The 27,821-nt window shown below is 35.3% G+C and overlaps 2 protein-coding genes across 2 annotated transcripts in view; one reads left to right on the top strand and one right to left on the bottom strand.

Annotated features, from left to right (window-relative positions):
- Positions 1-14,302, top strand: part of mei-9 (DNA repair endonuclease XPF mei-9) — a 32,448-nt gene extending 18,146 nt beyond the window's left edge. The window contains exons 10-16 of the mRNA XM_071593540.1: positions 1,552-1,689; positions 3,813-4,079; positions 5,488-5,661; positions 6,055-6,195; positions 7,170-7,280; positions 9,786-9,881; positions 14,022-14,302. Of these exons, the coding sequence (XP_071449641.1) occupies positions 1,552-1,689; positions 3,813-4,079; positions 5,488-5,661; positions 6,055-6,195; positions 7,170-7,280; positions 9,786-9,881; positions 14,022-14,168 (1,074 nt within the window). The 3' untranslated portion in view covers positions 14,169-14,302. The remainder of the gene's footprint in view (positions 1-1,551; positions 1,690-3,812; positions 4,080-5,487; positions 5,662-6,054; positions 6,196-7,169; positions 7,281-9,785; positions 9,882-14,021) is intronic.
- Positions 14,303-16,524: 2,222 nt separating this feature from the next.
- On the bottom strand, positions 16,525-21,167 carry LOC139695316 (protein phosphatase inhibitor 2-like). The gene is made up of 4 exons (XM_071594021.1): positions 21,023-21,167; positions 20,617-20,796; positions 20,405-20,505; positions 16,525-17,304 (listed from the first exon to the last, which is right to left on the bottom strand). The coding sequence occupies exons 1-4, from the start codon at positions 21,103-21,105 to the stop codon at positions 17,111-17,113; spliced, it is 558 nt and encodes a 185-aa protein (XP_071450122.1). The 5' UTR covers positions 21,106-21,167; the 3' UTR covers positions 16,525-17,110.
- Between the last annotated feature and the right edge of the window lie 6,654 nt (positions 21,168-27,821).

Below are 27,821 nucleotides of genomic sequence, written 5' to 3'. Positions count from 1 at the left end.
TTTTATCCTATTCATAAGGTATGATAATTTTTTAACCCTTTTGCTGCTGTGAACATACCTAGTACATTTGCACAGTAGGCTGTGAACTTACCTTTTCACCCTCTCTGTGGTGCACTATCATACCGTGACATTTTATGAAAATCATGTCCATCAAAATAAATTAATAAAAAAAGTTTTTCATTGATTGAACTTTGGAGTATCCTTTTTTATTTCCTGATGTTTATTATTTAGATTATTTAATTATTTCGGGAGTAATGAGGGTAAAAAATAAGAGAAACTTTACACTTCCACACACTTTTAATGGTCTATGACCATGGTTTCGATGCTGCGCATCATCATCAGTAATTAAGGCTACGGAGATACGATATCCTCCATTTTCAGCTCATGGGAGAAGTTGGATTCTAGAGAGTGAAGCACAGCAAATCCACCACCCTTTTATTCATTGTCAGTAAACATTATTGAAGATTGGTAATGTTGTCTGCTCTGTGCTGCTCAATATATCCAGTACATACCATTATTATTTCGTTTTTACTTATTTTAATAACCTACCTATTATTTTTATTAATAATTGTAATGTTCGGATCACTTGTTATTTTTAAAAAACTGCATAATTATCTCAAAACACAAATAATCACATTATGTGACCACTTAACATGAAGGTCATGCGTTGCAATAAATAAGAGTATGCTGTAGTATTTCCTAGCCCTCTTCCCAATAAGGTGTACAGATGCCCATTTACACAAGAATAGTGACCTTCTCTGTCCTCTTTCATGAATCGGTATCCCATTGTACATTGTGTGTCTGGACAAAATATGCCATGCCCGTTTTTCTTCTTATTTCCTTTTTTCAACACCATCAGTAAACATTATTGATGATGAAATATTTTCGCTACCTACTGTCTGGTTTCATATTTATATCGAAGACCATTCCTTAACCAAGGCATGGCCTAAAAATACTGTCTGCTTGAAGTCATAACTATTTGATCTTTTCTGGACCTTGTTTTATGCATGTGATTCATTAAAATGATGTTCATGAAAAGTACTAAGACCAACGTGCTGTATGAAATCATTGCAAAAATATGTTTAGGTTGAAATTAAGAAGAAATACATTGTGTGTCAGCTAGCCAGCCTAACATGTTTGAAACTGCGTGCGATTACTTAACGGGATCGAGATAGTGTGGTGACTTCATACCTAGAGGGCCCGGGTTTAAATCCCAGCGGTGTTGAATATTTTTCAGTGGCATCTCGATCCCAACTTGAGGTGTTTTGTGGCGGGCACTTTTAGTGAGTATGCCATCCGTCAGATGGTACATTAAGCTGCGGACCCCCTGGTGCCTTTCGCGAAGAGTAGGCTAATGCCGATGCCGGGTTTCTCTCCATCCTTCACACGGGAAAGTCCATCCCTAATGGCGCTGGCGCAAATAACCTTAGCTGTCGGTTGCCTCCTCTAAAAATTACTACTTTTACTTTTACATTACAATTACTAATTTGACTTTTACATTAATTACATTTCAAATCTCATGGATTTATTTTGTCTGTGATTTGATTTCAGGTTTATCAGGGTTACCATCCAGAATTCCCCCTCCATGTGTACTTCTTGATGTATGGGGGTTCTGTGGAGGAGCAAGCTTATTTAACATCTTTGAGGAAAGAAAAAGAATCCTTTGAGCATCTAATCCAGGAGAAAGCGGTATGATAAAATGGAGGGTTGCTGAGCTACAGGATACAGCTTTGTGTCGTGTTTTTGATTATTTTAGCTGCATTCCAATTGTTCATCTTAGTTATTCTCTAATGCAACAGTTATGATTGCATGTGGCTACCTATCAAACTTTAAATGTGACCAAAATGATATGCTCTTAAAAGGCGTAGGATACTCATTGTTTCCTTCATCCATGTTCATGATTTTACAGAGCTTCAGCATTAAATTCTTGAAATACCGTAATAATAAGTATTGTAATTGCTCTTTTATGTTTGCATGGACATGTAAAGGAATATGAAAAACTAAACATAAGGTAACTCTATGTTAAGTTTTTCATATTCTTTTACATGTCCTGTGTGGTATTGGCGTCATAAAAAAACATTTGCATATGCCAGTCATTATCTCTTGCTGTGTCTACATGAAGAATCCGTTTTATTTTGTGGTGATTTTTTCTGCTGAATTGAACTGAAAGATTTGTAAGGGAATGTGGAACATTTAAATGTAACATTTAGTTAATCTTGGAGTTTTAATTAAAACCAGAATCTCAAAACATATCTTTTTAAATACTACCTTGAACAAAAAGTTCCCGGAATAACCACCGTGTGGCGCTCCCATCGTTCCGATTTGAGTTCTGTTTTTTTGTTAAATTGGTACATCTGTTGTTGATATTCCCTTTAAATCTTAGTGTCATAACTTGACATTTGCAAAAGTTACGTAGCCAAGAGTACATCTATCTCTGTGTGTGTTGGCGATTTTTTACAATTTCAGAAATGGATTTAAATTTGCAACAACGAACTTGTATTAAATTTTGCGTAAAAAACGGATTTAGTGGCGCACGGACGTTGGAAATGTTGGAAAAGTGTTTCGGCAACGATTCTCTAAAAAAAAACGGTCGTTTACCAGTGGCACGAGCGGTTCAGAAGTGGTCGTGAGTCAATCGAAGATGATGAACGCAGTGGCAGACCATCGACATCGAAAGTCGGTGAAAAAAATTGATAAAGTAAAAGAAATGTTGGTCAATAACCGCAAATTAACCATCAGAGAAATAGCGGAGGACTTGAACATTGCCTATGGATCCGCCCAAGGCATTGTGGTTAATGATTTGGGTTTCCGTCGTGTAGCAGAGCCAAAAGACCTCAATTTCATGCAAAAAAGAGACCGTGTTGACGTCGCAAAAGACATGATTTGCGAGGCTGAATCCGATCCCACATTCATCAAAAGGATCATTACTGGAGACGAGACGTGGGTTTATGAGTACGACACGCAATCCAGACATCAGGCAAGTGAATGGCGTTCACCAAATGAGCCGAGACCAAAAAAACCACGTCGTTTTCAGTCAAAAAAGAAGGCAATGCTGACGGTTTTCATGGATTACAACGGTGTAGTGCATCATGAATTTTTGCCAGAAGGCCAGACAGTAAACAAAGAGTATTATTTGGGCGTTATGAGACGTTCGCGTGAAGCAATTCGCCGAAAGAGACCAGAAATGTGGGCAGAAAACTCGTGGATTTTGCACCATGATAACGCACCGTCGCACGGTGCTATCATTATTCGTAATTTTTTGACGAAAAATGCAACAAATACCACCCAACAGCCACCGAATTCACCTGATTTGGCTCCCTGTGACTTCTTTATGTTCAATCGAGTTAAAAAACCATTACGGGGAACGCGTTTTAGCAGCCGAGAGGAAGTAATGGAAAAATCGCAGGAAGCACTGATGGACATACCGAAAACCGACCGTAACTTTTGCAAATGTCAAGTTATGACACTAAGATTTAAAGGGAATATCAACAACAGATGTACCAATTTAACAAAAAAACAGAACTCAAATCGGAACGATGGGAGCGCCACACGGTGGTTATTCCGGGAACTTTTTGATCAAGGTAGTATGCCTATCCCTGTTCATTATTCTTTAAAATTATAAACCAAATCCAGGAAAATATATGATAAAGCAGGTTAATTATGTTTCATTCTCTGGTAAGGAAGTTTGGCATCATCGCCTTGAAATAGCATGATGGAGTTGTTGCCAACGAATATAAAAAAATTGTTGACATCTATACGATAATTTAGGCATGCTTTATTTTAAAACTGTTAATGTTGGTTATTTTTAATAGTCCATGGTGGTGCCTGAAGAGAGGGAAGGCCGCTGTGAAGATTTAGCCAACCCTGAATTGGACCGAGACTTGGGGAAGAGTGCCCTGGAAGCCTGTGGTATTGGGGATAAAGGTGGCCAGTCGGGTCGAATGGGTGGCAGAAGAGTGGAGGTGTCAGCTGATCCAAGCAAAAGAAGCAAGGTGATAGTGGACATGAGGGAATTCTCTAGTGAACTTCCATCAATCATCCATCGAAGGGGAATGGATGTGGAGCCAATAACCCTTCAAGTGAGTTCAAATCCTGAAATTCACAGTCTGCGCTAGCATATAAATATTTCCCAGCCCATAAAATGCACCCTGATTTGTCAGGTTAGAATTGATGAATAATACTTGGATCAGAAAGATTAAAATATTTTGATGTCAACTCTATGAAGGTTGCTATTTAAATTTTCAGCCTTGACAACTCTTTAAGTGCTTCAGGTGCCATCTGACTTTTCCATCTGAAACTTTGATCCTTTTAATGCTAACTTTCTTCAGAACATTTTGTTGTTTGATCATAACTTGTGTTGTTTACAGTGACTCGAAAATTTTGTTTCAGCGAAAAAATGAACTAAACTCGTGAACACTTTGGTGCAATGATTTTTAACAACTTTTGGCGTGGATTTTCAAGACAGGAGTGTATCGATCAACTTACTTCCACTTTTGGCGATGAAGCCCCATCCTTTGCCACTGTGAAACGCTGGTATAACGAAGTCCATCAGGGACACCGTTCACTCAGCGACGAAAGTTGTGAAGGTCGTCCAAAATCAGTTGTTGTGCCAGAAAACATTGATGCTGTGCAAGGAATAGTCAAGGAAGATCGTCATGTGATTTATCGTGAGATTGAGGTATCCTTGGGGATTAGCATGATGAGCATCAATAAGATATTGCTTGAACATTTAGCTGTGAAAAAAATTTGTCCGTGTTGGATCCCACATAATGTGACAAAAGCTCCAAAAGATGGTCGTGTCAATTGGTGCGAAGAAATGTTCAGCAAATACAATTGCAGTGCATCAAAAGCTGTGTATAGCATTTACACAGGTGACGAATCTTGGATCTATGAGCCCAAAACAAAACAGCAATTCACTGGATTCTGGTCTTCCAAGACAAGCCAAATCCAACGAAAGTGATTCGTGCACAAAGTACGTGATCGCCTCTTTCTTCAAAATAACTGGAAATGTGGCAACTGTACTGTTAGAGCAATGTACAGGTAGTACAACCGTGATTTATGAATGGTACATGAGCATTTGTTTGCCAGAACTGCTTGGGGAAATGCAGAAAAAAGCAGCAACGAAGGATCATTCTTCATCATGGAAATGCAAGCTCCCACAGATGAGCTGAAACAACTACCTGGCCAAAATGTCGAATTGATGGGTCATCCTCCGCACAGCCCTGATTTAGCACCAAATGACTTCTTTTTATTCCTGTTTATCAAGAAAAAATTGCATGGCCAATGTTTTTTGGCACTTGAAGAAGCTGTTGATGCATTCAAAAACTATGTTTTAGAGGTGCCTCAATCAAAAATCGTAAATTTTCATGAAGAAAAATTCTTCCTCTATAAATTTTGGTTTTATGCATACAATTGTTTTAGACAAATGATTTTTAAACTTGATGGATGTTATTTTCAGTGTGTACTTATTTTTACATTATTTCACAGGTGGGTGATTACATTCTCACAAAGGATATCTGTGTGGAAAGAAAGAGTGTAAGTGATTTGATTGGATCACTTATATCTGGTCGGCTCTACAACCAAGCTACTGCCATGACTCGTCACTATGCACGGCCAATTTTACTTATAGAATTTGATAAAGACAAACCATTTGTACTTCAGGTAAGACATTTAGTTATTATTTGAATTTAATCGGTTTCAGTCATTGTCCTCATTTTCCTTAATATCTTCAGTTACCATGTTTCAAATGGACTAAGTGCATTTTTTTTGCAAGTTAAAGATCAAATTTTTACTTGCATGTTAGAAAGAAATTTTAAGCTGTAGGCTGCTCACTGAGTTTAGTTACACTCCATTTGCCTTGTATAGATTCTATATTCTGTCTAACCGAGGTTAATTTCTATGCCTGTAAGCCTTGTTTAGAGTTAAAATTCTGCCTTACTGAACTTCAAATTAAAAATTGTAGTTAAATCAATTATATCATGATTGTGTAGTCATTATTATGTAAGATTTAATTTTAAAAAGCAATGTTTTGTATGAGAAATATTTCTTTTGTAGGGCAAATTTTATGTGTCAACTGATGGTCGTAATACAGATGTTGCCTCCCGGCTCCAACTCCTCACCATTCACTTTCCTCGACTGCGTCTAGTGTGGTCACCATCACCATATGCCACCGCAGAATTATTTGATGAGCTCAAGGTTTGTTTCCCATTCCTTCAGTTCATGCATCCTATGCATTGGCTAATCGTAAATCTTCTGAACTGGTAATTTGCTGTCATGTTCTATAAAAAAATGGCTGTAGAAAAATTTTGTTGCATCATTATTTAAATTTTTATAAGTCGCTTCAAATGATAAGTGCATCATTTTTCAATGGGTCATGGAGTTAACTTAGGTTGGGAGGGAGTGTTCACTTTTGGTGGTGCTTTTTTGGAACAGTACTTGTGGTCACTTTGTTTTGCAGGGGAACTGCTGAAGTGTATTACCCCAAATCCCTTAAGTAATGAAAATATTGAGAGCAGTGAAGAACTAATGATGGGAAGGGAAGGAAACAAACTCAGGAAATTCATATGCCACTGCTTATGCGTACGCTAATGCCCTCATGGGTAAAATACTCGAGAAGCTTTTGATACAACTTATCGGGAAAAAAAAATACTTTGTTCTTCCACATATATTTTATCATGCACGACCAAGGTTTCGACGTAAAAAGTCATCATCAGGAAGAAACCTTAGTCAAGTGTGATAAAATATATGTGGAAGAACAAAGTACTCATATTTTCTTTTACAATATGAATTGCTTCCACGAAGTGATGCCTCAAACCACCTATTGGTACAACCTGATTATTTGTTGCAAAATGAATATATGGCATCGGTACAATAAAAACTGGATCACATTTGTATCCCAACAAAATCCTTTGGAGGAAAACAAAGAACAGCTGTGTGAATCCTAATGCAATCAAGTCATTGTATGTTGGCAGTCTCCCTCTGATCTTTTTTTTAATATTGAATGGTGCAGTAATGCTGCCAAGAAAACAGTTTTGAACTTTAAATTGCTGCCTTACCAAAACTAATGTTCATGATAACTTTTATGTGTAAGAATTGTTTAATATTTGTGGCAACTTGGATGGAGTTGTAAATAAAATGATTTTGTTTTTACTTTTCCCTTCTCTTATCAGCAAGGAAGAGATGAGCCTGATGCGGAAGTAGCAGCCACTGTTGGTTTGGATGATGGTGCTTCAAAGATGACTTCAAGTTCAGCTTCTGTCAAGTTCAACTCTGGGATAGAGGTGAATTTTGGACCTACTTCCCCAAAGAAATTTCTTTATTGCCATTGATAATTCAATAAAATTAAAAGCATTTTGTGCTTCAGGCATATTTCATAATCAAGCAACGCCAGGGTCTATATTTTAACTATATTTCAAGGTTGTTTCTTAAAATATAGTTATTCTCATGCACAGTAAACCTTTAAGGATCCAGACCTAGCAAATTTAATTCACTCATAGTCTAGACAGAATTCAACTCTTTATTGCCATATAATATTTAGGGGTCACAAGACAGCAGCATCACTGCATTCTGTGGGTGCATATACTTTGAATGGAATATTTTTCAGAATATGGTTGAAAATAAGCAAAATATATTTTTTAATGAATAATTTCCTATTCACCCTTTTAAAAAACAATATTAATACCTGAATCGACTCACTAGTTTTTTCTTAATGCTGCAGTTGGGAGCCATGTTTACGATCGGTGTCAAAAAACTTTTATACAGTAATGATTTTCAACGAATGTACATAAATGATTATTTTCTCTTGCTATTAGTTTTTTGCCCTTTCATCCCATCATGCATTTTTCATGATAGTTTTATTTACTTTTTTGTTGGTAAAAATATCCATTAAATTTTTTTGAAAGATATCTTGATGAAATGATAATCTGCAAATATAAATCCGTTAAATGGGTTGTCTTTAGTAAGATTTCATTGTTAGGAGTCCATTACAGTGGAACCTGATAATATGAGCATAATCTGTTCTGCGATCTTTCTCGTAAAGTGAAAATAGTACTCTTTAACATAGAAGATGTAATTTAATAAAAACAATCAATTAATTATCTTCAACTTAATGAATCCGATTGGGTAAAATAAATAACATAATATCAATGCTAAATACCTTCATGAACATATAATTTTGTTTGAAGTCACTTATGAATTTTGTGGTATTTGGCAGTACCCCATAGTCTATTTTATTTTGATATTTAAATGGAATTACTTTATCTTTAGGGTACTATGCATCATTTAGAATGTCATTAAGAGTTGTCAGTAATATAAGTTGCACTAGAGCTAAAAAAAACTCATGCTGTTTTTATAAGATAGTCTGAACTTAATCTGTACGGTCCATACAATAAGTATCGCGACTGGTTCGCTGTAGCCTCAATGGAGTAGTGGATGGGGTCCGACCGGTCGGCTGGCCCACCACTCAGGCGCACTTTAGTTGAGTCGCCTCTGGGCATGCATCAAACAGGAGGTGTATTTTTGTGAACCAGCATGGAGCACACCATTGAACAAAGCTACACTGTGAATTTTTGCGTTAAACTCTGAGATATCCACGTCGGAGACCCTTGAACTCATTAAACAGGCTTATGGGGATGATGCCTTAAGCTGCACAAGGTTTTTTGAGAGGTGCAAAATGTTTAAGGAAGGCTGGGAGCTCATCGAAGACGAGCACTGCGTCGGACGCCCAACGACCGCTCGAACCGATGCTCAGGTGGCCAAAGTGAAAAAAGTTTTGGACTCTGACAGGCCTTTAACCATCGCTGTTATCAGTGAGGAGGCTGGCCTTTCAGTGGGAACTGTCCTTACCATTGTAACTGAGGATCTTGTGATGAGGAAAGTGTGTGCGAAGCTGGTGCTTAAAGTCTTTGAGTGTGGAAAGAAAACTGTCGTGGGTGAAAATTTCACAAGAAAATTTGGACTGCATCCAGGAAGATGAAGATTTTCTTGACAACGTTATTACCTCAAAGGATAGCTCAAAAGGAGCTCAAAGGGTATCGGTTTGGCTCCATCTAGACAGTTCAAGCAGCGACGACAAAGGCTCTCAACATTATTCCAGAAACCGACTTTCATGTAATTTCTATGCCTGTATGCCTTGTGTAGAGTTAAAATTCTGCCTTACTGAACTTCAAATTAAAAATTGTCATTGAATCAATTATATCATGATTGTGTAGTCATTATAAGGTAACATTTAATTTGAAAAAGGAATATTTTTATATGAGAAATATTTCTTTTTTAGGGCAAATTTTGTGGGTCAACTGATGGTCGTAATACAGATGGGTTGGCTTTTGACAAGTGGCAGACGCGCCGAACTAAGTGTTTCAATGGAGGAGGAATATATTTTGAAGATTATTAAGTAATTGTAATAATAACAGCAATAAATTTTGATTTTTGGAACCAGTCCTGATATTTATCGTTGGGACCCTGTAATCCAGAATATGACTTACCCTTTATTTCCAGAGTAGTTAGAGTTTATGGAATTCTGTTCATTTTTGACTGTTGGGAATAGATGGAATGAAATTTTTCTTCACCATACTACAGATTTTCTCAGCAGAGAGTATTTCCTACTGCTTCATATATGCCATAAAACCTCAACAAATTAGATGAATTCATGGGGATAAATGTTTTTCTTATTTTATGACAACCTGTTTGATATATGTAAAACCTGTTTGATGTATGTGAAACCGGTTTGATATATGTAAAACCTGTATGAAAAATATTTTGATGAATTTATTTCAAATATTCCATAGGATTTTGTGGGGAAGCTACCAGGAATATCCACCAAGAACATTCATTATGTGCTGAGTAAAGGAAAGTCTTTGGATCACCTACTGTCACTATCTCAGGTAACTTACAGATTTATATTTTGTATACAAGTATACCTGCAGATATAAATGCATTTATTTAGTTAATATTTTGTGCCCAAGTTGTTAACTGATTTTGATTGCTCGAAAGCTGTGCTAAAATGTCAATTATATATTTGTTTAATATGACTATGATGGATTGAAACAGTGCATCTCACAGCTTTTCAGTAATTTCTATAATGGTTATCAAAGCTAAGGTATAGTCTTCTGAACATTAATTGTGCTGAAATCACTTCCTGCAAATATTTATTGCAAGGAGTATATGAGGCAGTCCATATGACAAGGGCATATCTTCTACAACAAAGATAGTGAGGTTTTTTAAGTTTAGAGGAATCATACTACACATCAACGTCAAGCCCTAAATGTTAGACGGTGTAAATTATTATTATTATAATTAGTAGGATGCAGATAGATGTGGTTATTACGAGGGTCATCCGGAAAGTAGTACCCGTTCGTGAAATAAAGACACAAAAGTAAATATTAACAAACATAAAAAATTTTATTTGAAAGAGGATACTTTAAACTACTTCTCAACATAATCTCCAAGCAAATTAAGGCATTTGTCATAACGTGTGACAAGTTTCTGTATTCCTGCTGCATAGTCCTTCGCCGCCAGCTCATTGAGATACGCGAGGGACCCATCTTGCACAAATTTTTGCATAATGCAGATGGTGTTTAACAATTTCATGAACAATTGTTCGAGAAACATTGGGAAAATGCTCACAGATGTCATCAATTGTGACGCGCCGATCGTTCCTCACGAATTCGTCAACTGAGCTCACCAGTTGGTCTGTAATGACAGACGGTCTCTCCGAACGCTCATCGTCGTGTGTGTTCCCCCTCCCCATGTTGAAGTTGCGACACCACCGCCGAACAGACGACTCGTCCATTACATTGTCTCCATACACCTCCTTTAATTGGCGATGAATATCACATGGGCGAACGTTTCTTGCATTGAGGAATTTAATCACTGCCCTCACTTCACAACTGGCGGCGTTCTCAATTTTTTTAAACATTGTAAACAATCACAGAAACAACACAGGCAATGCTAGCGTCACGCAACTTGGCTCAGAGAAGGCAGACAAGCCACTGAAGCTATCTGACCTCGTCCAGCGGCTACTCGCGTCGTCAGCACTTCATGCGGCACGAACGGGTACTACTTTCCGGATGACCCTCGTAGAAGGTAGCATGACATATCTGTAAATATATCCAAAAAATGCAATTTCACATGTACGAGTATGTTTTCTAGGTTTGATGGTAAATATTTTCAAAATTCTTTTTGAAGCTTTAAAATTAAATCAGCAACAGTTTAAGAACTTTTGCAGAAGAAGCTACTTTGCAGCAGAATATGTGTATTTTTAGGTATTGAGTGCCAACAAAATGTGTCCGCATCACTAGGGTTTGACTTAAAAATTCCAGAATATTCCCAATGTGATTAAATCAAAACAAATTTCCATCGTGGAGAGAATTCATCCTTGATTGAATGCAAATTTTTAATGTATTGCATGCCCCATCCCTCATGTATTCTTCTAAGGAGTGCAAGAACCAAGTTCATATGTTTATGCTCTTCCCCATGGACATCACTAAGCAATGAGAATTTCTTGACGTCGGGTGTGATATAGTTGATGCGCAGTGCATTAGGATAGTTCTCTCATATGGGAGTTTGAATGTCAAAGCAAAGCACAGATACCAGAGCATAGTGTCTTGTTCCAGTTTTCAGTAACTTAATTAGAGTATTTGCAATTTTTGCAGGTTTTTATTGGAAGTCATTTCCTAGTTTGAAAGTTTTTACCTAACAGGGCCACTTGCATTCTTAATGTCGTTGGTTGCCTTATCACAATAAGTTTATGCATCATTATTTGGTGGCTCAAAGTCAATTGAAGTCCCTTTGAAAGATATCATGGTAATACCTACTGATTTTTGTCTCTGAGGTGTTCATTTATCAATAATATCTATCATGAGATGTTATCTATAAAAAATTTTCATTTGGTGAAGTTAAGTGGATTTATTGTACGAAATCTTACAAGCATTGTAGATTGAAATTACTGAAAATGTTTCGCTATGGCAACTTTTAGTCTCATATGAGCTACAGAATCATTTTTTGGGCGGCATCACCTTGCTTCTGTAGAGTGTTTTTAATGCCAAAAATATGTATGAGGTACCTAACAAAAATACCTCCATGGCAAACCTCATTTTAAAGAATTGAAAATTCTAACTTTAACTTGTCTCTCTCTTTATTAGTTATGTATGTATGCAAAGGATAATATGAAACAGCAAATCACCAATGCTCAAGTACATGGGCTTAGTTCTTGACCGAGTGTTGGTGTACAATTGTTCTGCCACTCTTCTGCTGTGTATAATAAGTGCCCCTTTCATGTGGGCATCAAAATTTCAACTATCTGCCATCAGGCATAAAATTACTCCTTCTAAGGGTACATTTAAGAAATAACTCAAACATTTTTTGATAGACAAGTGCTATTAGAATGTGGAAGAGTTTCTGGGAGTCTTCGGAACAGTAAAACAGCTGATTGTTGTTCTTTGGCTTGTCTTATATTTTACTTTGTAACATCCTGGCAACAATAAATATTATCACCATTGTCATAAAGAATGCTTAATGTATGCCATAAATAAAATTCACCACAGTAAAAATAGATACAATAAAAAACATAATTTCAAAATTCAAGGAGTCCTTTGAAATACCTGTAAATGAGCTTTAAAAATATTCTTAAAACTCCAGATGTGGTTACTAAAATCCCAATGTCATCTTATATATTAAGTATTTGACAAATTTACCTGGAAAGTTTGTAATTATTGTTCTTATGATATTTTTAGGAAGAAAGAACTTGAGGCCATATTTTGTTTAAAATATAATAAAATGAATGACTGACAGGAGTATATTAGGAAATGGAGGACTTCCATTAAATGACCGAACCCATTAAACCAGCACAACTAATGTTTTCAGAGCAAATTAGCAAAACAGTGAATTTTTTCCAGTTGCCTTTTCTTCCTTATAAACTACTTGCATCATCCAAAGAAACTGCGGGAGATGCCGCAACAGTAACTTTTAATGGAGTAATCCGCTAATATGCATTTCAATGCAACTATTTCAGTGTAAAAATCATTCGCCTTGACTGGGATTTGAACACAGATCCCTCAATGTCTGGTCCAGTGCTTTAGCCAGTCAAGCTATCAAGGGGTCCTCTTAAACTCAAGATTTCAGAGTTTAAGAGGATACCTCGATAGCTTTAATGGCTAAAGCTTTCAACCGGACATTCGGGTTCGAATCCTGGTCAAGGCATATGATATTTACATTCTGAAATTGCTGCATTCTTGCTTCATCTTTTATATCTGCTACTCTCACTTCCACATTCGGAGTTCATTTTACCAGTAACAGTATCTCTGTCAAGACATTCATTATTATTCACCTTTTGAGTTAATTCACACACAATGTGCGAACACTCTGACCAGGCTACTTATCAAGCAATTGTTTCCCTTTTGTTCATAATTTCTTACAGCTAGTTTTTTTTTCTAAAATTGTAGTGTCTTGCAGATTTCCTATTGCTCCCTAATTAATGTGAACATATCATGTGCTTGTATTGAAATATTTGTCGGGGAGCAGGCAGTGTGTTTTCCAAAACAAAAAACAAAGCCTTTCATGTGGCAAGCATTTGTAGGATGCTGAATATCTTGTGTCCTGACAACAATATTAAATGGTTCCTACTCTAATGGGGTTATGTTAACAATAATGGATGAATGCAAGGCCATTTAGTGGAAAACATATATGCATATTTTAATTAATTTTGGATATTATTACATGCCCCTGTGGCTTTTTTTTGGGAACATGAAAGTGTTATGTGCATTACCTGTCGTAAATAGCCAACAGATGGACAGTATGCATTAAGGGTGGAATTCAAGCGGTTTCATACATTGCAATGATTTCAGCCATTATTTTCTATTTGTTGCATTATCTCATAAACCGAGTCCTCAATTTTAGAATTGAATTTTTGAAAGTATAAAGTTATGTTTCTGTTTTAATTAGATTAGCTATGAGTGCATTAGACTATAGTGTATATATCACTTCTAAATGCAGTTTTTTCACAAAGTGAACCTTTTTTTTTGCAGAGTGAACTTGGTGATATGTTGGGTAACATCAAAAATGGAGAGGCACTGTGGAGAGCTTTGCACAACCTTCTCCAACCAGAAAAAAGTGTGTCAACAATTAGTCGTAAAGGGAAGAAGCCATTCAGAGGAAGGGGTCGAGCGAGGTGAATTTGCTCAATTCAGTAGTCAGCCTTTTTTGAAAGATTTCATAATGAATAGATTATATAATTTGTGATTATAATGAATTGTACTATATTTTTTGAACTTGTAAAAATGTTTATTGAGATGGTGTGAGAAATGAAGCATATTCTTACTAATTGTCTTGTCATTTATAAAAGGGTTTCTCTATCATATTTGATATGGTTAAATCCAGAGGTTGTTCTGTTTAGAAAAAAATTCAAAATGTCTGGTGAAAGGATTCTTTATTTCTCCCAATTTTGTGTTAAAATTAAAATAGTTTAAAAATGCTGACTGGCAGGCTTGTCACCTGGGATATCATAGTTCCTCATAACACACTCAAATTACTATAACCATTATGTACATAATGACTAACACTAAATCTATCACCATTCTTTAAATGTAATATTCTGCATTCACACATAGTTGACTCATGGCCACAAATCAATGAAACTAAGTTACAAAATCCAATGATTGCGAACTGATCTAAGAAGGAAAATCACATTATTTATCACAATAGCATACAAAAGAAAATGCACAAGCATGTCACACCATTGCAATTCTCAGTCTTGTGATCCTCTGTGAGAAGTAGGCATGTATGGTTTTCTAAAAATTTTAGTGTTATTTTCACATTAGGTCATCAGAAGGCAACTGCAATTTACTCGGTAATCAACATCTGCAATTAACTCGGTCTTAATCCTCAAAGGTTTTTTTCATTTGAATATAATCACAATATTTTCTCAATTGTTCAAACAAACTAGTATAATGTATCTTATTTTCTTACATTCTAAGAATTTTGGTTCAAGTCACTCCAACAGGTGACCTTCTGTGGTGCCAAATGGTTGAACTCCTCCTTAAGTGATTACGAACCTAATGGTTCAAGTTTCACCACTGGTCTCATGCCCTCATAATTCTCAAAATATTAATTAGCCAATTGCAGGCGATCTAACAGCAGATGAAAGAGTACACAGGAATTTTTCCAGAATAGTTACTTGTCATGTTCATTTGTTTTAAGTATAAGACTTGGAGCCACATTATCTTGTATAAAATCATTACAGTTCAGACTAATTAGCACTTCATCAACTAGATTAGAGTAGAATGCTATGCCTTCTTGGGAAAGAAAATATAGTTGGACATTAATTTTCAAGTAGATCTACTCTTAAACTATTAGAATAAACAAAATATGATCCGTTTGCAGTAAAGGTCACACAGTTGATCTCATTAGCTTTGCCGAAGGGAAATTTTCATGAAAGTATGGGAAATAACACCTAAGGAAATGGAAAAAGATATTCTATGGCCTTCATCTACGTCAGTAGATTAATGAATAATGCAAAAAAAAAGGGTCATGAGTGAATGGTTCATGCTGAAATACCATGCCTTTTGTAGCCGCGTACTGTGGGGTTTCCCCTGGCGACTACATTAAAAAACCATAAATGTAGTCTCAACTGAGGGGATATAGAATTTATAAGATGTACATAATGGTTGAAGGGAAAAAGCATAGAAACCACTACAAAAAACCTTTTTTGCACATGATTTCCAAATCTCTATGTCCAAACTCTTTGATTGGAGGACCCCCAAGTAGTAGTAGTTATCAAGGGAGGCAACCAACAACAGTGGTCATTTACAACAGAAGGGATAAAAGCAGCTGGTAAGGGTAGGAAGTTTAGGGAATGAGAGAAGGGTGAAGAGAACCCTGGTGTTGGAATCGGCAGACTAACGAAAGGTGGCACACAGTTTAACGTCTCATCTGACAGACAGATGCTCACTTACAGTGCTCTTGACAAAGCTCTTCAACGAGGGATCCCATAAAGGGATACCAAATAAAATCCAGCCACTACCAAGATTCAAATCCAGGCCCTCAGGGTGAGAAGCCAGTACATTTAGCCACTGCACTGTACTGATCCCCAGTTCCCCAAGCATTGTTATAAATCACTTGATGAATGATAGCCATGCATGCTACTTGGCCAGGAGACAATAAATAAACCTCAGAACATTACAAAAATGCTGCATGTCAATTAGATAGCAAAATTTGGGAATCTACTGATTAAGTACGACGGTAAGTCAATCAGTATTAAACTTCCGCAAGACAAACACAGGAAGTTACAAACATTTTATTAAGAATGCTTGGAACACCAACCCTACAGTCCAGACTTAACCCCCAGTGATTTAATCTCTCCAGGCCTCAAGAAACCATTTGGGTGGCTGGCGTTTTCAAAATTTTGATGCATTAATGGTGAATTTTTTGAGAAAAATCATTTTTTTGGATTACCCCCATCCATTTAATTATTCAAATCACCCATGAACTTATTAAAAGCAAATATGTCAAATATACCAAATAAATGCTGCACGACCACTTAATTATTTTATTTCTATATTCAGAAAATAAATATTGATGTTACAACAAAATATTTCTATGACTAAATACAATATTGTTATTAAAATAACATGGACATTTATTGAATTTAGAAAGAAATTGCTGTAATGTACAGCTAGAAATGAGAACATACCAATGACAGTACATAAGCCTGCAAAAATTCCTGCATAGATACTGTACAAGAATATTTACATTATTGTGCTTTCCTAAAAATTTCAACTCACACTTCAGGCTAATTTTAGGCAAAGCAAAATATTACTAGGGTATTACTATGGCTTTAAACATGAAAAGGACTCTAAGCTGCAACTCTTAATACACCATTAAATAGCTGAATGGGGAGGGAATACAAATGCCAAGATACAGCAGTCACAATGCTGTGTATCACACATTTCCTCTCGTCGATTTGGAAATCTTCCCAGACTTTTAAGCACTCAGGCAATGCTGTAAATAGCTTAAGATATTAAAGAGAAATGAGCAAGTCTTGCCTCATCACTTCAGTCTTGAAACTTGAAGTCACTGTGAAATCATGTGTTCATGATGCACTACCCTGTGACATGACTCAGTTCGTCGTGGAGGAAGATGAAGGTTTGTCATTTTTATTATGTTCCTCAACCCCTGCACCCTGTTCCTGGTTTGCATCACTGTCTTCATCTTCTTCAGACTCATCCCTTTCCATAAGCTTTCGAGCAAGCTTGATGGCATGGAATTCATTGTAATGTGCTTTCCGTTTTATATCAAAAAGGATCCGTTTTGCTGAAAGAATAAGTTGGTAATTAATCAGAATAAAATATGTTTAGCAAAACATCCCAGTCACTAAGAAGTGTTCCTCCTTTTAGTACTAGCAGATAGGAATTGTATCATGCTGATTAAAAACAGTTTCATTACACATTTCATGCATTATGGGCATACACTAATTAGTTAACCACACATTAGACATTGACAGAAGCAGTAAATACAAATATCTAGACCCACAGAAATCAGCCAAATGGCTTTGAAGTGATTCATGGGCCAGTTCAAGTAATTAGCATAACTGAACTGAGGAAATACGTCCTTTCCATGAATTCACCAGATACTGATTGACAATAAATATTTATAAGCTTTCATTCCTAATGGAAGTAAAATGGTCTTTTAGACATCCTTCTAATTTATGCAAGTTCTAATCTATAATTTAACCTTGGCTCCATTGGCGTCTTCCAGCCTAACTCCTCTTAATGTTTTTGATACGCTACTACATTTATCATAATGAATTACAAATCTAGCTCCTCTCACTGCAAGTAATCCAATTAGGCACTCAATCCAACTTCATGACGATCCCATATCCTAGCAGCGCATTTTAAATGATGCCTAACTAACGACAGATAACATTACTCTTCGACCTTTCCATCACATTTGCCTAGTACTCTTCTAATAAATCCTATTTTTTTGTATAGCTAGTCCACATATTCTCCACATTTGTTTCACCCAGAAGAGGTCATGAGTGAGGGTAATGCCAAAGTATTTAATCGAGTCTACACATTCCATTTTGGTGCACCCGATGCAGCAGGCATTCAGGAGGGAATTGCTCTTTTTCCAAAAATTCATCACTACACACTATTCTAAGTTTAATTCTAATTGCCAACTGTCGCACCAGCTTGTAGAGCATTAACGTCATTTGATAAAGTTGCTGTGTCCTCAGGATTATGGATATCTCTGTAAACCACTGCATCATGGGCAAAGACCCAAACCTACGTGGGACATGTATCGTATCAGTGATTACAGTCAATGTCATTAATGTAACGTAGGAATAAAAGAGGCCCATCAACACTTCCCTGGGGAGCATATGAAGTAACTTGCATCTGAGCTAACTCTATCTATAACTACTCTTTGTACCCAACCATTCAGTCTTTAATCCAAACCAGGATAATTTTATCTATGCCATATGCTTGCTTATTGAGTAGTTTACCATAAATACTTTGTCGTAAGCTTTCTTGAAATCTAGGAAAACCACATCAACTCAAATACTGCTCTCTGCCAAAAAAAAAAAATATCATGAACAAAAAGTGCAAATTATGTCTCCCAGGATCTACCCTTTCGGAAACCGTGCTGATTTTTGATCAATAACTCCTGGCCATTGAGGGATCTCACAATCGAACTAGCAACTATACAGGTAAAGGTATACCTGTATGTTCCATGACCATGCATGAAATGGATGCGAGGGAAATAGGTCTGTAATTGCTCTTTTCCTCCTTGTCTCAGTTTAAAATATTGGCGTTACATTAGCTGTTTTCCAATCACTGGGAACCTTGTGATCTACTAGGGACTTCTTAAATATGATTTCTAGTTAAGGTACAATTTCCAATGCTAGTTCCTTAAGTATACTAGTGGGTATTTCATCATGCCCGGAGGATTTATTAGGCTTAATATTTTTCAACAAGCATTCTACTCCATTATACGAGATTTCAATTTTAGCCATTCGTTGGCTATGCCGGCCAACTGATGCTTAAATTGTGCGGATTTAGTAAGCTATCGGAGACATTCAGTGAGACATTTAGGAAGTAAGATGCTTTGAAAGATGGAATTTAATAAGTTAGTCTTTCCCAAACTGCTGGTTGCTCTTTTTTTGAGTGAATTGATTGTTGACTTATCTCCCTGAGCTTCTCTGATGTACAACCAAAATGCTTTCAGATTCTCTTTCAAATTTTCCGCGAATCTTTTCCTTTTGGATTCGCTTAATTCTTCCCGAAATTTCTTCTCGGCACTCACCCTAGATACCTTGTAATAATCCGTAATATCATTCCTTTTATCACAAGGGATAACATCCCTAATATTTTTCGTTTTGGCATGATGTCGCAATACTTTACTAACATTCACATTGTACCATCTAGGTTCTGTGTTATCTTTTAATAATTTGCTGGGAATGAACTAGTTGACTGCTGAGCGTGTGGTCTCAAGGAAGTGATTCCATGTATTCTCAGTATTTCAGTGATTACTATCTTTCTTAAAATTTGCAAATTGGCTCTATTGGTCACCTTAGGCCATTATTATCATCTCATTTAAACAAGTAAATTTTTCTTTTAGGCTTCAAATTTCTGACCCCATAAAGCCGAAACTTAACATTTACTGCACTGTGGTCACTTTTTCATTTTTTAGTTTCAGTAAGGCTTCGTCGGTTAAGTTCGTAGCTAACATATCAAGAATATTATCACCCCTAATTGGTGAAGTGGCAATTATTGAGAAGAAAGTGCAAAAAGTTAATAAAAATATAAAAGTTAATTATTAGGAAAAAATGAAGTGGAGAATGTGGAAAGAGCAGAAAATGGGTATGGTGTTTGAAAGGAGGTGGAAAAATGGATGTACTGAATCCAACTGCAAAAAAAACTATCAGAAATAAAAAAATAAATGGGTACAACATTATTTACACATAAGTATGCCAAGAATTCAAAATTAATAAAGATATTAACCAAACTGGAATACATTCAGATGCGTTGGAGCACAGCACTGAGAACCTACATGTACGGTTAAGATGATATAGATGTCTAGATACACCTGAATGACAGAACTATTGTTCGGACACGTTTAGAATCCTAAATCAAACAACACAATCGTTATCACTTTAAATAAGGATATTCTAAGTAATTACATTTTCCGAAAATTGAATAGCTAATTCAATTTTCGTGGAAATACATGGTAGTCAACAAACGTGATACCTTAAAGCTGAACGCTTACAAATTTATAAAACTTCTTACTTTCGTAAAAGTTGTAATCTATTGAAAAATAAAATGCCAATGCTACCTAAGACAAGAAAATCGACGATAAGGCCCTTACATATTGAAAATTAAATGCAAAATAAATGAGAATATCCATCAATAGCTACCTCTTTCTTCTTCATCAAGTTCTTCTTCCTCTTCCTCCTCCTCTTCATCTATTTCCTCCTGCATCATGATTTTGGGCGGCATGTTTGCACCGCGTTGGATTCTAATATTCAAACAAACAAAATTATTAAACTACATAAGGCAATTAATATGCATTCCATTGCAGAAATTAATCCGTGATAAATATTGAGTGAAAGTTGAACACTATGCATACCTTTCGGCTAGAACATCCGCATCCAAGCCATCAGCTTCATCACCCGAGTGACTTTCTCCGTCTTCCCAATAATTGTACGGAGTCTTTGGTTCATCAATCTTGGTGTGACCGTAGTCTTTATCCGCTGGGTGTAATGTGGCTAGAATATTAATTTCGTCCCATTTTGTCTCCTTATATTTCCTTAAGTAAACAACGGGGTATACTGATTATTCAACAAGTTTTATGGGCCAACCGTGAAGACGCTAATAATGAAACATACATATTATTTAGGAGCCAAAAAGCATTCAACGACATTTAATTTAACTTATTTGAACATCTGTCAGAGAATTTATTTCTGTGTTCGTGAAAACAAAAAGTGGCATGTCCAGCTATCAAGTACAAATAATAATGAACATAGTGTACTCACGATTTCGGTACATCCGACTTTTCAAAACTCGATGAAGTTTTAAGAATGCCCTTAGAAGGTCTTTTTCCTAAATTTTCTGCCATTCTTAAATACTGTCATTGATAACCATTATCACTGCCGAAATAATAGCGATGGTTTGTGGGAAAACAAAAGCAATCGACTATTGGCCAATCAACGGTCGAATTACCAACGATACGAAAAACAAAAGAACACATCAAATATTTCCGGGCGATTTGAATAATTTGAACAACAGAATTAAAGTTATGCCCGACCCAAGGAACAATCAAGCAGCAAAGACCAATTCACAGGTAAATACAATGGTGATATTTTTGTCATTTTTTTAAACATAAGGAAGAATATTATTTCACGGTAGAATTCTTTCTTTAGTTGGTATATCATAAATATACCGAATCGGACCCGGCTCCAGACTATCTATGGCAATAAATGGAATGCAATAAGTATGAGGAGATTTTATGAAACCGAATATCATTATTTACTGGCAGAGTTATTTTAAAAAAATTTCAATCCTAATAGGAAAATATAATTCTAGTTTTTTATGAGTAATTGACAAAATATTAGGTTTTTTTAATTTTTGTGGCTTTCTCTTTAGACTGGTATTATATCCAAAAGGTACTAAATCAATATGACAACATACAATATTAAAACATTTCAGCGATTAATTTTGATTTATAATATAATATTTGTATTGACTTGGATATTTAAAGTTTCCTCATTGATAACAAATAATGGGAAAATAAGTGGCTACTATTTAAAAATTCACCAGCCATAAATATATCCACGAACTTATTCCGAAAAAGATTTCTTTTCCAACAGTTTTTCTATTCGTAACTGACTCTAAACCTCTAAATAAAAAAAGAAAACATACAGTGTTAATGAATAGCACCTAACTTTGTATCTACAAGCAAAAATGGTTATCGTCCATGGAGTAAAATGACATGATTTAATGATCTTTATTATATGATAATACTAGACCCAGGTCACCAAAAAGTGATGCAATGTTTTAAAAAGTTGGCTAATGTGGCATTTTAACAATAAAAATAATTGTAGTTTTTCCTAAGTTTAATAGAATCAACCTTATTTTGTGGCCTGTTGCAATATAAATAGCCAATTGACCAAATATAAAATCATGTTTCCATTTAAAAGGAGAAATTTCTATTTTTTTAAGAGTAAAACTGTTGTTAAATCAAACAGCTTCTTTGATCTAGGATCTGAACTATGAGATCCAATGTTTTATTAAGATTTTGCCTTTTTTCATATACGTTTTTGAGGGCTTCATTTAGTGATTTTATTTTCATTTCCATAATTCTTAGTAATTGAAAGGTTCAAATTAATTCAGACACTCCCGGATCCATTACATTTGGAAGTAACAGACAATCTATCAAAATGATGGATGGTACAAAAAATTATAATTTTTGGAAAATGCCATTAAGGTGGCCTTAGTTTACTTTTTTAGGGTTTTGGAAGATCATTGAAGTAAAAGATATTGATTCCCATCAATCAGCCCTGCAAAAATGGACTTGCGGTGCATCCTACTTGTAGATTTAACGCACATAATTCATCTGCATCAAAGTTGAAAAAGGATAGTTGAAAAAGCTTGCAGTGAACCCAGTGTTTTTAAATGATTAACCCTCCAAAGGCAGCTCACTTTTTCTCAGCAATGTCAGAATGTGTACTTTCAGTGCTCACTACTGTTAAAAAATTTACAGATGTTGATTCTTGCTCTTCGACAGTTAGGAACTAAATCTGAAGGTATGTTTGCTGGGTTAATGATAAGGATGTAGCCATGCTCCTGTTGACAGAACTCCAATATGGATTTGATCCACTTGTTAAAGGTTTAGCTAGACCCTCATGACAAGAATACCAAAAGTCACCAGTGAGATAGTGAAAAGCCTGCTGTTACAAGAAGGCTATAGAAGTGGGACCTGTGTAGCCCTGGCTGCTAAAGGGAAAAAGAGTACAGTTCTACCCCAAAGAAGAAGAATATCATGTATCATCATCCTGTCAAACCAACACATATTAAACTGGAATTTCCTTAGATCAAGAATTTAAAGAAATATTACACTACAGATGGCTTTCCAAATGGAAAACTTAAAAGTGAAAATAAACCACTTTGCTTTTCCATCTAGGAATTTTTTTATTTACAATCTAGGTTTCGTTATGGTGTAAGATCATAGTTAAAAAAATTCTATGTGGAAAAGCCAAGTTGTTTATTTTCAATGTCAACATTAAGATTTTCCATCAAGTGATGCCAGAAACAGTTATATTTATGGAAAAATTTAATTGAAAAGTAAAATAGGCACTAACGAAGAAGTGATGTTAAGAGCTGTAGAGATAGCATTAGACTTGAAAAAGGGTGATAAGAAAATTCAAGAGTTCAGAAGCCAAAGAAGTGGTGCTATATAAATCTGAAGGAAGGTAGGCTGCATAAATGAATAATTCAGAAAGACATTCAATTTTGAACTACCATTCTCACTGCTATGTTAATTGCAAAATTTCAAGGGGAAAAAGATAGAGGATGACCAAAAATTGATGACAGAGAAAGACAGAGACAAAGACCAGCTCTTTGAAGATATAAAAATCCTAGAAAAGAATGGAAGTCAACATATGCTGTGACAAGGCACATACTTTAGAAGTTAATGATAATAATGATTGCTGTATAATTAATCTCGATATTTATTCTTTGGAAAGCAAGAAGTAATCTTCCAATAGAGTCAGTACCTATTAAAAGTTCACATGGCTACAAATGAAGGTTTATTTTCACTAGCATCAAGGTTTACTTTGGGAATGCATGAAAGCTCTCAAATAATGTAATGATCTTCACATTGATTAGTGAATGCGTCATTATAATAGAATGGTATTTTAACGTATTATAGATTGATAAATGCAAAAATAGTATGTTCAAAAATTCAAATAGATATTGTAAAGTTTGGGCATGTTTTACTGAAAATATTGAAGAATCAAAGAGAACTGGATGTCTGCAAGATAGCCTATACGTAAAATAGATTCATTAGCATGAATGTATGTATTTTAACTTCTGATTTAAAATTTATCTGATAAAATTCCCAAAAGAATACAGACCTTTATAAAACAAATCTCTACTGTCATGTTAAAGCTCTTATATATTGGAATTTTTTTATAAGTGTGTGTAGTATATGTAAACAGAGTCTCAACTGAGTGGGATGGAGCATGCATCTAGACATTAAGCTGTGACCAAATAGTCTCTTGTGTGCTAAATATTTGTATGCTCATTGATAATGATCAGCACAGCATTGCAATGAATTTAGTTTATACAGGGAGAGCTGGATTCCATGCTCACAATCCTCAGTTGTGGTTCTTAGTATATCTCATGCATATCATAAGAAAATATGTAACTCATAAAAATATGTACTTTCATTAGAAAAATGAACCAGAGCCAAATTACCAGGTTACAGAAATTGGAGCACAGTGTCAGAAGGGGACACATTTGCACCATACTAAAGTTAAAGAGGTAATGTACCTTTAATAACAATTCAATCAAAATCAGGGTATTGCATAACTAATGCTGACCATTAATATGCCCTTTTTAAATTACATTTTTGCAATTGCATTGAATGTTTCACTAATAGCAACTTTTTCAATAGATTTATTTGGTTGGTATGAACAAAATATGCAAAATAATTCAGATTAGCATTAATGGCATTAATAGTCATAGTTATTGTCTTCAATAAATCAGCACTGTATAGCCAGCTGTTCAAGTCATAATATGCCAGAAATTCAAGAATTTCAAAATAATTATACTTTACTTCAACAATTATTATATTTGTTGGTCATTAAGTGTATGATTACCGGTAAAATGGTGTATAATGATAATTGTAGAGGAAGATTTTATTTATATTATACCATCATAACTCTATGGCTACTTATGCATGCACTTAAGCTTAAATGAGGAAATCCACTTTTTCATGACAAGCTTATGTGATTGTAAAATAAGTAGCACCTAATCACAAAACCACTTCAATTATTCTTCTCATGATAATATGACCAATGCAAGGTTGATAGAAATGGATGATTAGAAACATGAGAGATGGGATTGAGATAAGGGATTGCCGTGTAAGAAAAAAGAATGACAGCAGCAGAAAACAACAGAGTTATGCTAGAGAAATGGTTTAATCATAACTGATCACTGGTTAAACTCCACAAGAGGCATTCATATACATATATTGAAAATTATAGGGCATCCAGGGAGACATAAGTTAGATTGTATTATGGTTTGGCACATTTTAGGAACAGTATGATCAAATTCTTCATTTTTCCTGAGAGCAGATGTGAATTCTGACTCTAATTTAGTTCTCATGAAGTTGAGATATGGGCATCAAATAGAGGCATAGTAGTTCAATTATAATGTAGGTGTTTATGAATTGATTTATGGCTCTGATTTTGTTAAAGTAATCATAAATGAAACAAATTGATTATCTGTTCATTGCATTCAGTCATGTGGAAGAGTGTCAGAGTGAAAATCGATGATGGAGGAAAGATTGCGCATAGTTTCAAGTTTGTTTATGCTACGGGGCATTGTTCAGAAGCTCACTCTATGATTATATTTTAAGGTCAGAAGAATCCTATTGACACCTGGTTTTGGAGACACAGAGTTGAGATTTTAGTGGAGATCCTCCAGGTGTGAGGAATTATATAGACGAAGGTGCCTGCATAATTAACTAAGATGAGAAACTAATTGAATGAAAGAAATTTAGTGAAAGAAGCTATCTGATTTCATGGAGAGTTTAGAGGAAAAGAGGGTGTGCTGTAAAGAAATGTGAAATAAGTTTTAGGGAGTATGAGAGGAAAATCCTGATACACTATCATAATTAAAACATAAACATTATTAAGAGACTTAGTGAATTTCAGAAGAGATGGAAAGTTTACATAGAGTTGTTAAATGCATGTTCAAGGTATTAAGCCAGAAAGTTCAGCAATAGAAAGAGAATGAGATGCCGATGGGGATATCTCTGTCTAAGAATTTTGGATAATGAGATAAAAAATGAAAGGAAGGAAATTAAAAAAAGGCTGTGGGGTTGCTAATACCCACATGGAGGTAATTAATGGTAAGAAAAATGTAGAAAGAGGAGTTTATATGGAGGGGGGCTCAAATGTAGCAATGTGAAAGAGGATTTTGATCAGTTTGATCATTGGTCATGATCCTATCATCCTCATATTGGAATATGAAGATGTTGAAAAGTCAAGAAATTTTGTGATAGAATGAAACATCTCAGTACATAATTAAGAGATTTGTCAGAATGCATTTGAAGGTGAATGTATTTTTATAGTAATATGTTTGGTACTTGTTTAATTTTTCAAAGAATCAAGCATTTAATTTTCATTTAAAATAAGGAAATAAGGTTAAATCAAGAATTTATGGCCAAATGTAATCATCTAGCTTTTATTTGTAATTTTTCCATTTAATGAAGGAGAGGCCATAAGAGATTTTGGTGATGCCATAAGAGAGCAGAAGAATGCTAATAGCGATCTCAACATTAGATTCTCAGGTTACATAGCTTCACCCTGTGATCACCAATTGCATTCATATTGCAGTCATTTTCATTGTAAGCAATGAAATCAGCTATTGCCCAGTTGTTGCTTTCAATTTATACTTGAATTTTTCCTTCAATTTATATATTTGGAGACAAGAATTTGTGTTGATATTTCCTGTAAACATTGCAATTTGGATTTAAATTTCCTGATATTGTTGGGAACTTCATATTGCAGTCACCATTTCTGATGCTGGTCAAATTTTATTGATTGAACACCAACTAAGTACAGGAAACCACAGAGTATTATCTTCATTTTTGATAACTAGTTGCATGCTATTTTGTTTGCCAATTTTGATCATACACTGATAGCTAGGGAAAATATCTCATAAGTAATTTCAAGCAACAAGTAAATCTGAAAATTACACTGAATACTACTACTTGGCTGGTAGGGCTAAAATTTGACGATCCTGAAAAAAATTGGAACCTGCAAATTAGAGTGTAATGGCAATTCAGGAGGTTGGCAGATTTCCTGAGTTCTCCTGAAATTTGGGACTATATTGTGATTGGCTCAATTTTTCTGCAAGTCATGGTATTTTTTAGCAACAGGACAATTACAGTCAGATGGATGCCCAACATATTATAAATATGCATTATGATTCTGATGTGTGAATTTCACAAACTACAAGGCTTAGTACAAGATGACCTACCATCATCTATCAAGCCAACCTTGAGGTTAACTACTAGAGTTCCTGATTATGATTTACTTAAAACATAAGTTTATGTCTCACTTTTTCATAAGCTTAAGGAACCTATAAAATATTCATTACTATTAGTGCACTGAATCATGCATGGAATTACTTTACTGAAGGGACTGCATTTTTGGGCTTGGATGGGCTTACAGGGAAACACTTGATGACACTTGACAGGTTGAAAAAATAAAATGGATTTGCTGCCTTTCACTGTAATCATTCTTGTATGCCAAAGGATTAATTACTTTAACTTCCCAATGGTACAAATGATATAGGCATGGTTTATTCTGCTTGAATAATATTTCATCATTAGTTATAATTTCTGCTCCTTATAAATAATTCCATTCATGTAGTTGGTTCAGAGTCTGAAATAAATCTGTTGTTTTTAAAAGAATACAAGGAAATCAGAAGTATGTTGTTTGGAGCCGCCACCTGTAGAAGATTGTAAGGGCAAGAATGAGAATGCATGTGCAAAAGTTGGAAATGTTGATGAACAACAAATGCAATGCAGGGAAATTGAAG

The sequence above is a fragment of the Hetaerina americana genome, unplaced genomic scaffold (genome assembly GCF_022747635.1).
Source record: "Hetaerina americana unplaced genomic scaffold, ioHetAmer1.1.p SCAF_6, whole genome shotgun sequence".
Lineage (NCBI taxonomy): Eukaryota > Metazoa > Arthropoda > Insecta > Odonata > Calopterygidae > Hetaerina > Hetaerina americana.
The sequence above is the reverse complement of the archived record's forward strand: the minus strand, read 5'-3'. Positions and strand labels throughout refer to the sequence as shown.